This window comes from Borostomias antarcticus (genome assembly GCF_949987555.1).
Source record: "Borostomias antarcticus genome assembly, chromosome: 23".
NCBI classification, from domain to species: domain Eukaryota; kingdom Metazoa; phylum Chordata; class Actinopteri; order Stomiiformes; family Stomiidae; genus Borostomias; species Borostomias antarcticus.
In genome coordinates this window covers 7714717-7724725 of record NC_140256.1, presented here as the reverse complement: position 1 = coordinate 7724725, position 10009 = coordinate 7714717, and the positions used below count along the sequence as shown (strand labels likewise).

The 10009-nt window shown below is 46.9% G+C and overlaps 1 protein-coding gene across 1 annotated transcript in view; it reads left to right on the top strand.

Annotated features, from left to right (window-relative positions):
• Positions 1 to 7091: 7091 nt before the first annotated feature.
• The window catches only part of erap2 (endoplasmic reticulum aminopeptidase 2), a gene marked incomplete at both ends in the record, with an annotated part of 8248 nt that continues 5330 nt past the window's right edge, over positions 7092 to 10009 (top strand). The window contains 7 exons of the mRNA XM_084457489.1: positions 7092 to 7285; positions 7421 to 7607; positions 7898 to 8067; positions 8300 to 8438; positions 8554 to 8688; positions 8795 to 8915; positions 9624 to 9778. Of these exons, the coding sequence (XP_084313615.1) occupies positions 7092 to 7285; positions 7421 to 7607; positions 7898 to 8067; positions 8300 to 8438; positions 8554 to 8688; positions 8795 to 8915; positions 9624 to 9778 (1101 nt within the window). The remainder of the gene's footprint in view (positions 7286 to 7420; positions 7608 to 7897; positions 8068 to 8299; positions 8439 to 8553; positions 8689 to 8794; positions 8916 to 9623; positions 9779 to 10009) is intronic.

The window sequence follows — 10009 nt, the reverse complement described above, 5'->3', positions numbered from 1 at the left end:
GTATGGCAGTTAAAAACTGAAATGCATGAGTATTTTACAAGAATATTTACATTAAACCTAGGCTAACTCAAATTACCAATAGAACAAACATTCAATATTTAAAATGGTCATTCAAGATTGTTGTCAGGGAGGGGATGGGAGACATCCTGTATCTTTGGGTTCTTGTCCTGGGTGTCTGCAGGTGTGCTTCATGTCTGGTGTGCCGACCGGACACCTGGGCTCTGAAGGGGGGGAGCCAGTTCTTGAAGGGGGAGTTCAGGAGGCTCAGTGCAAAGTCCCTACAGAGTAACTTTCTTCTCTCATGGAGGGTGGGGAGAGAGAGGGTTTGGAGAGCGTTTGGAGAGAGTTTGGAGAGCGTCCTGGTAGCCAGAGTATGACATCTTGTGTGACCGGCTGAGCTGTCAGTCATGATCGTCCTGAGCACTCCCGTCTAGTTCAGCCAACCAATAACTCATCTCTTGTATGATTCAGATAAGCATCCGCTGGCTACCCCATGAGGGCCAAATATACGTATATAAGATGAAGAACACACCTGTAAGTGGTAAGTACATTTTATTTATAAACCATGTGCTGTACAATAGGAACATTTAAGAAAATAGGAGTAAAGGAACAATATAAAACATACAAAAACTACAGAAGGCAAACACACTACAAAACAAAAGTGTTTACGGACCAGACATGTAATGAGGAGGCAGTGGGGAACAGAAGCTGTGGCGCGCAGAGCAAGACCATAACATGCTACTGGCTGTTACACAAGCAGGCTCTGCTCTGACCGAACGAGACTAGATCCCATGGCTGCAGACGACGTCCATGCCACTAGCTCTGAGTAAGAGGATGTCGGTTAGGCTGTAAAATAGGTGTTGGTTTAAGGCCACTCGAATGTAGTGATTTGAACCTGTCTCCCCAACCTTAAACCTGGTCCCAACCCTGTTCTGTCCTCTGCAGGAATAAGACCTAGTCTCAACCCGGCCCCAGTGAACAGGTGGCCATAGCTTCAGTCAACTGAATTGATGGTGGTGGATTTGCAGCGGCCTGGGTATTCTCTTACAGCACAGACGGACGAACAGAGTGGACGGATGGAGGGAGGGATGGAGGGATGAATGGCGGGATGGATGGAGGGATGGATGGACAGAGGGGCAGCTGGGCCTGCTTGTCTCTGCTCTGGGTTGTGTTGTATCTTTCAACAAGGGTTCTCTTGTTGGACAGTGGCGTGGATTCAGGTGAGCGTGGGTCCCTAGTTGACGACCCCTCCCATTCTCGGGGCTCCCCACTCCTCGACACGGTCCCCAGAGGCCGCGGCCAGGTGTCCTGCTCTCACGCTCACCTGAGAGAGAGAGACAAAGAGCATCAGAATGAGGAAGAGGGAGAGAGGTGAGGCCAATAAAATGTCCTAAATATTTGAGTGTCTTTTAGACTGAAAGAAGAAAGAGACTCCATTGACGCTAGCCCGGTGGCGCAACGTGCACAGTGTCCTCGGGGGCCAGCAAGGTACAGTAGGTGCACCTGCAAGAAGAGAAGACCACGTTAGCAGAGCAGGCGGGGCTTGACATGTGGCTGCAGAGGACGTCCATGCCGCTAGCTCTGAGTAAGAGAGTGTCAGTTAGGCTGTAAAATAGGTGTTGGTTTGAGGCCCCTAGAATGTAATGATTTGAACCTCTAGAATGTAATGATTTGAACCTTTCTCCCTAACCCTAAACCTGGTTCTAGCCCAAACGTGACACCGTTCCATCCTCTGCAGGGATGACTTGACCTGACTTGTGGTGCCGCGAGTGTGAAATCCATCCAATCAGCATAGACAGACATACGGATGCACATCCCGCTCACTAACTGTCACCTCGGAGTGTGTGTGTGGTGTGTGTGTGTTTGCGTGTACCTGGAGTTTCTGGAGTGGTGCTCCTGCCCTTCGGCTGTGGTCACGGTGTGGTCTTGGTTGCCGGAGATGATGTAGTTGTCGTCCTCAGCCAGGCACAGCACAGCCTCACTATGGAGATGGAGACGCTCCACCAGGGGTTCTGCCACTGTGTGACATCATCAATCAGGGACAGCCGATAGCATATGTCTGACTCACCAAGTAACGTTGCGTGATGTCTTCATACTATTTGTATTTGATTAATTCCCATACATTCCTGTTAATCCCCGTGGGAAGTGTGTGAGTATTCCCAGAATTTTGCATCCCTATTCATACTCTTTGTATTTTGTGGCTGTTTTTGCCAGACCACCACAGGTTAAAATGGCGTCTCAACTGACAAGATGCCGCGGAGCCTGGTGACGAGTGACGGCCCCACTCACCTCTGGAGCCGAAGACGCTGACCTTGTTGGGGACGCCGGCGAGCAGCACGTCAGCCTGGTAGGACAGGCAGCGCTGGTCAGGCCCCTCCCAGCCCCTCCACTCCCCAGGTCCCACAGCCTCGCCGTGCGGTCGGAGGAGTCGGTCGCCAGCAGGGGGCCGCCAGGCGCCTCACCGTGCCCCGGTGGGAATGCATGAGGCCCGCCCCGTCAGCAGAGTGTGCCCTTTGACCCCCTAGGGTCTGATGCTCTTGTCCCGTGAGCCTGAAGCGCACACCGCCCTGTCCTTTCCCCACCAGGAGCACAGAGCGCACCGTGGCGATGTGAGGGGAAAGCTATTAGCCAACTCCAAATAGTACAAAATGCTGCAGCACATGTCCTCACTAAGACCAGGAGGGCACACACTGCACTTGTTACTTGTCAGTTTTAGATTTTAAGATTATTTTATTAGTCTATAAGTCATTACATAATCAAGCACCTAAATACATACCAGATATGCTTTAAGATATACACCCAGTAGGGCCCTCAGGTCCTCTGACACTGAGCTTTTAATGGTCCCTAGAGCCAGGACTAAGAGGCAGGTAATTTTTAAGCAAGATCTTAAAACACAACTTTTTAACATTGCTTTTACCACATAGTTTTACTTGTTTTAATATCTTTGTGCTCTTAATTTGAATTCTGTTTTATAGTTTTTATTCTATTTTACACTATCCTAAAATGCTTTTACTTTTATAGTTTCTTTTAAATCTGTTCTCACTGTGTTGGTATGATTTATGTTTTTATCTGTCTCTTTTTACGAATAGTGCTATATAAATAAAATGGCATTGACATCTGGAAAAAAGAACAATGACTTATTATTGATTTACATATTTATTGTGTTATATATATATATATTTATGGAGTATATTGATATAGTGGAGGAGGTTTGGATAGGCATAAGGATTGTGCAGGGGGATTGAATGGATTGCATGGGTGGTTGGGGTCTGGTTGGAAGGATTGAATGGTTATTGTTTGAGGGGGGGGTTGCTGGTGCTGCTCTCAGTCAACTTCAGTCATCCTTTGGGATCTTTGAGGAGCAGGTCATGATCTTCCAGAGGCCGCTGAAGAATTTACGAACCCCCTTCTTCTTCATCATATTTTTCTTGTTGTTCACTTCCTCTGCAAAAATGATCTCTAAATTGAGTATTGTGTAGAGAAGAGAGAAGGAAAATTGTTTGATATGAAATATAGATCATATTATGATATATAGAAATAGATGCCCTAACACCCAAAATGTCTAACCTGCTGACTGCTGGACCGCAATGGCCTCCTTGATGGCCTCCTCAATGGCCTCCTTGATGGCCTCCTCAATGGCCTTGGAGATCTCCATGGCCTCCTTGATGGCCTCCACGATGACCTTTGGTACCTCAATGGCCACAATGACCTCCTCAATGGGCTTGGGGGCCACAATGTCCTCCTTGATGACCTCCTCAATGGTCTTGGGGATCTCAATGGCCTCCTTGATGACATCCTCGATGACGGTGGGGGCTTCAATAGCGTCCACGATGTTCCAGATGGCCTCAATGTACTCCATAATGACCTCCTCAAGGACCTTGGGGTTTTCATTTACCTCCTCCATGAACTCCTCAACCTCTTTGAAGGCCTCCTTAATGACCTCAAAGATCTCGTCAATGTCCTCGGGGGCCTCACTGGCCTCCTCAATGCCCATGGGGGTCTCAATGACCTCATCAATGGGCTTGGGGGCCACAATGTCCTCCATGATGACCTCCTCAATGGGCTTATGGTCACCCTGTTTCTGGCCATTCACGAGCTCAATCGGCTTTTTCTGCAAGACAGGTTTAATGATGACAAAACTGTGTCAATGGATCAACTGGAATATATATATATATATAGCCTATATATATATATAATTTTTGTAAGATGATGTTACATAGTGTTAGGTTACCTCCTGCAAGCTGGAACCGTTTGAAGGAGAGGCCTCACCCATGGATTTATTATCCATATATTTAGAATCCATAGGGGCTCTGTTGAGACGGAGTGCAAGAAACAATTATTTTCTGCGCGCCACAGCTTCTGTTCCCCACTGCCTCCTCATTACATGTCTGGTCCGTAAACACTTTTGTTTTGTAGTGTGTTTGCCTTCTGTATAGTTTTTTCTGTACAGTAATGTTTTATATTGTTCCTTTACTCCTATTTTCTTAAATGTTCCTATTGTACAGCACATGGTTTATAAATAAAATGTACTTACCACTTACAGGTGGTGTTATATTTAAAAGTCTTCAAATATCTTCAAAAAGTCTTCAAATATGAATTGTAAACTTTAAATAAAAAGAAGTTCACATAGATTCAAAAATCAATCTACTTACTTCGACATATAATTGCATTTACAAGTTGCTGATTAATCGTGTTGTATAAGGATGCGGTTGTCCGTCAATGTGAAGTTAACTCTGAAACAATATTCAACTCTGTGGAATTAGCCTACTTATATAGAATTATATAGCCATTGTGATGTCGGTCATTATTACGCGCACGGAAATCTGATGACTCTTGTGTGGTTGTCATAGTGATTTGAAATAACGTTACCATACGAACTAGCCTGATTCATAATAAGACTGGCCCCTGTATATATAAACATTTGTATATATACAAATTTCAACATTGTAGCCTACCCCTACTGTAGGCTACCGCAGGAACATCTTTCCAGATCACACTTATTCGGACGTAGCCTGTAACTTGTTTGCCAATTTATCAACGTCATGCTGCGTCCGTCGAAAAAAATGAGAGCTGACTACTGCTCAGTGCTCAACAAGCTACAACTAGCCAACCTGCTCATAATGGCAAAAAGAGCTATAAAAACAATTTACCACTTCTTCATAAAATAAAATAAAATCTGGCAATTCTAATGAAGAAGCTACCACTCGAAATGACAGCGCAGCAGGTGCAATCGAATGCAGAAGTGCTCCAGAGGCTATCGGAGCTAGCACTAGCACTAGCACTAGCACCAGCACTAGCACTAGCACTAGCACTAGCACTATCACTATCACTAGCACTAACACCAGCACTATCACTAGCACTAGCACTAACACTAGCACCAGCACTAGCACTATCACTATCACTATCACTAACACCAGCACTAACACTAGCACTAACACTAGCACCAGCACTAGGACTAGCACCAGCACCAACACTAGCACTACCACTAGCACCAGCACTAGCACCAGCACTAGCACTAACACTAGCACTAGCACCAGCACTAGCACTAACACTAACACTAGCACTAGCACTAACACTAGCACTAGCACTAACACTAGCACTAGCACTAGCACTAACACTAGCACTATAGCAACATCACCATCGGCGAGGAAGCCAGCACCAGCAGGCAGTTGCAGTGTGATGTTGGGTATGGCCTAGTGCTCGGTCATAAAGTCATATTAACATGCTCGTGGTGTCTAGATGGAGTTTGATGCGTTGTACATATTGAATTGTCATACGGATTTCTCATTAGCATACTGTTCACAACTGGTATTCTTTGTCAATAGATGGGACGAGATGGCAGAACAGTTTTTTTTTTTTCTCACGTCAAAATGTTGCCCCCCCGACTCTCAGAGGGTAAAATCGCCTATGCTGTCATGTGTAGTGTTGGTGTCGCATATGTGAGGCGCATCTAACCTGTAGTGTTGCCGTCACGCACACGATGCGCAATTCGTGTAAACAACATGTGCACAGCGTCTGCGTTACAGGTACGTTACAGCTAAGAGACGTCTGTCTCTCCATTGTTTGTCAATGGAAATTATACACGTGCGTTTAGACGTTTGATGTCATCGCGTCTTCTTAAGTAGGCGCAAGTCAAGCGTTTCAGTATGGTGTGCTGGCACTAATCACACCCCATAGGTACACAGGCACACACACACACACACACACACACACACACACACAAAAAGAATGGTAAATGTGCTTGTAGATGTACTTGTAAAGAACTATACATGATAGATATTCTTATTTTCAACAGTGAAAGGTCTGAAAGAAACAGCACTGCAACTTTCATTCTGTACAGAACAGCACACACATTGTTGCGTGTTGGAGAGTGGGCGGGAACTAGAAAGAGAAAATGAAAGCTAGCCTAACCGAAGAGAGAGAGAGAGAGAGAGAGAGAGAGAGAGAGAGAGAGAGAGAGAGAGAGAGAGAGAGAGAGAGAGAGAGAGAGAGAGAGAGAGAGAGAGAGAGAGAGAGAGAGAGAGAGAGAGCGGGGAAATAAGAAGGAAGAATGATGCAGCTGAATTGAGGTAAAAGAATACAAAGCTAAAACAGCAAGATAACCCTGAACTCCTCCAGTCAGGACACCACCACAGCAATGTGAGTTCTGTTCTTGACTCAGGTGATAGAACTTCTCTTAATAATATCAAAGTAAATTAGCTTAGCGTGTGTGTGTGTGTGCACACATGAGTCTGAACTGTGGTAGTACTCTGTTCCAATAATAGCCCTGTCCTTCTGTGTTCTCGTGTGTTGGGCAGTGGATCTCCTTTGTTTACATGGAACACTTTGTTTCATGTGCCTTTAAGGTCGTAGTTTGTTTCAATCAGTAACGGTGAACAAGAGAAGAGTGTGAAACGGTGTTGCGGTAGTATGGAGGCAAACTAACTTTCACTTCTTATCTGTTACCTTTCCCTCTCGTCCTGAGGTTGAAGACAGAGCTGCTGGGCATTTCTAGATCGGTCTAGTGAAGCCTGTTCCCAGAACCCTGTCTCAGATTTCCCATGGTGATCTCCGCTCCTTATCTCAACCAGTAACATCTCATCGCTGCCAGCATGGTCCTGGTCCGGGTCCAGGTCCGCTTGCTGGTCCTGCTCCTCCTCTCTCTGTCTTTGTGTCCGTCTGGGTCCCAGCCCACCCAGCCTCAGGACCCCCCCGTCTCAGACCCTCCTCTTAACCCCAGGACGGAGCGCTCTTCCCTGGGGAGCAGCGGCCTGTCCTTCCCCTGGAGCCGCCTGCGTCTGCCTGGGTACTGGTCTGAATGCTGTTAGCGAACGGGTGTGGTGTAGGTTGTGGTTTGTGACAGTGTGGTTATGGTCCGGTTCCATGAATCTGATCTTGTGGTTGTGGTGTGGTTGTAACCGCGTGGTCCTGGTTGTGACAGGTACATCGTCCCTCTGCATTACCGTCTGCTCCTGCAACCCAACCTGACCACGCTGAGTTTCTCCGGCTCCGTTCGCATACAGGTTCTGGTCCTGAACGACACCAACTGGGTCGTCCTGCACAGCAAGGGGCTGAGCATCACCACAGGGACCGTTCTGGACCAAAACCTGGCCCACCTCTCTGACCAGGTACTGATGACATCACCACGACCTCATCATTCACACACAGGGGTGTGTAACTGCAGTTTAGAATACTGGGCTTTTATTTTCACCCGTGCACGCACACACGCACACACACACACACACACACACACACACACACACACACACACACACACACACACACACACACACACACACACACACACAGCTACACATATAAAGCTAAACGGTAACATGTGTTTAACGAGAGGGAGGGAGGACACCTTCTGCTGGTTCCAGATCTGTATGTGTGTGTGGTCTACCTCTTCTATCTCTAGGTGCTGCCAGTGCTCCATAACCCTGCCCACGAGCAGGCAGCCATCTTCTCTCCCAGAGTGCTCAGCGCCGGGGAGAAGTACTTCCTGTATCTGGAGTTCGAGGCAGAGCTTGGAGATGGGTTCTATGGGTTCTACAGGAGCACCTACAGAACCAGCACAGGGGAGACAAGGTGGCGTGTATGAGTGTGTGTATGTGTGTGTTTGTTTGTGTGTTTGTGTGTGGGGGGGTTATAGGTTTAGGGTTAGGTCTAGGATTTGTTCTGGGGTTATAGGGTAAGGTTAGGGTTAGGGGTCAAAGGTTAGGTTTAGATTTAGGGTTAAACCTGTGTTTGTGTGTGTGTGTCTGTGTGTGTATTTCCATAACCCTGTTATGTATCTCTGTCTCCATCTCTCTCTCTCTAGGACCCTGGCATCTACTCATTTTGAGCCCACCAGTGCCCGGATGGCCTTCCCCTGTTTCGACGAGCCCAGCTTCAAGGCTAACTACTCCATCAACATCAGAAGGAGCCCCAGACACATTGCCCTGTCCAACATGCCTAGAGTGAGTGTGTTTGTGTGTTGGTTTGTCCAATGAGTATACATTTCAATACAGTATATGTGTGTGTGAGTATGTGTGTTTGTGCTCACGCGCGTGTGTGTGTGTGTGTGTTTTACAGAAGCGGAGTGTGAAGCTGGCTGAGGGTGTGGTGGAGGACCAGTTTGCTGTGAGTGTGAGGATGAGTTCCTACCTGGTGGCATTCGTCATCTGTGACTTCAAATCCATCAGCGCAGTGACGTCGTCAGGAGTACAGGTAGGAACACACTGGAGACAGGTGTGTGTGTGTCTGTGTGTGTGTGTGTGTGTGTGTGTGTGTGTGTGTGTGTGTAATGAGTGGATCATGTCTGTCTGTGCTGCAGGTGTCTGTGTATGCGGCCCCTGAGAAGATTCAGCAGACCCACTATGCTCTGGAGGCTGCAGTCATACTGCTGGACTTCTACGAGAAATACTTCAACATCCCCTACCCCCTACCTAAACTAGGTAACTACAACCTCCCCTACCCCCTACCTAAACTAGGTAACTACAACCTCCCCTACCCCCTACCTAAACTAGGTAACTACAACATCCCCTACCCCCTACCTAAACTAGGTAACTACAACATCCCCTACCCCCTACCTAAACTAGGTAACTACAACATCCCCTACCCCCTACCTAAACTAGTTAACTACAACCTCCTATCTGTTGTAAAATCTTGTTTTTTCCAGCTGAGGAACATTGCTAAAATTACATCCTTCGTTTCTTTTACAGACCTTGAAATAATCATTCATGCTTTTATTTCCTCTCAATTAGATTATTGTAACTCCCTATACTCAGGGCTATTCTCACCTCAAGCTGGGACAAAATGCTACTGCTAAGCTTTTAACTAATTCAAAGAGATGAGACCACATTATTCCCACCCTTGCCTCTCTTCACTGGTTGCCTGTAGTTTTTAGAGTTGATTTAAAGATTTTACTGCTAATTACCTTTCTACATCCACTAGCCACTACCTAACTACAACTACCTGTCACAAGTATTTTGGTTTGAATTCTCAGTGGATTGCAAACCTGTATCGTTTTCTCTCCTTCTCACTTGTACTTTGTCTCTCTTTCCTTTTCTCTCCTCTTCCCTATCTCTCTCTCTCCCCTCTCCTTCCTCCCTCCCTCTCTCTCTCCTCATGTTCCCTCTCTCTTCCCTCTCTCCTTCTTTCAGACCTGATAGCTATCCCAGACTTCCAGTCGGGTGCGATGGAGAACTGGGGTCTGACCACTTACAGAGAGACCAGCCTCCTCTATGACCCCCGCACCTCCTCTGCCTCAGACAGGCTCTGGGTTACCATGGTGATCGCCCATGAGCTGGCCCACCAGGTGAGGGGGGGGGGGGGGTATCATAGTAAAACTAATGCATAAATCAATGTTAGAAGACAAATTTGTCGTCGCAATATATGATGTGGATGGTGCGTCCCGATTGTCTTTCCTCCAGTCCCCTCCTCTCCTCCTCTCTGGTACTTCCTGGTACTGATGGTAGTGAACAAGTGGAGGAAGGGAGGACATAGGAAAATGTTTTGGGACGCACCCCAGTTATCTTGTGTCCCTTGT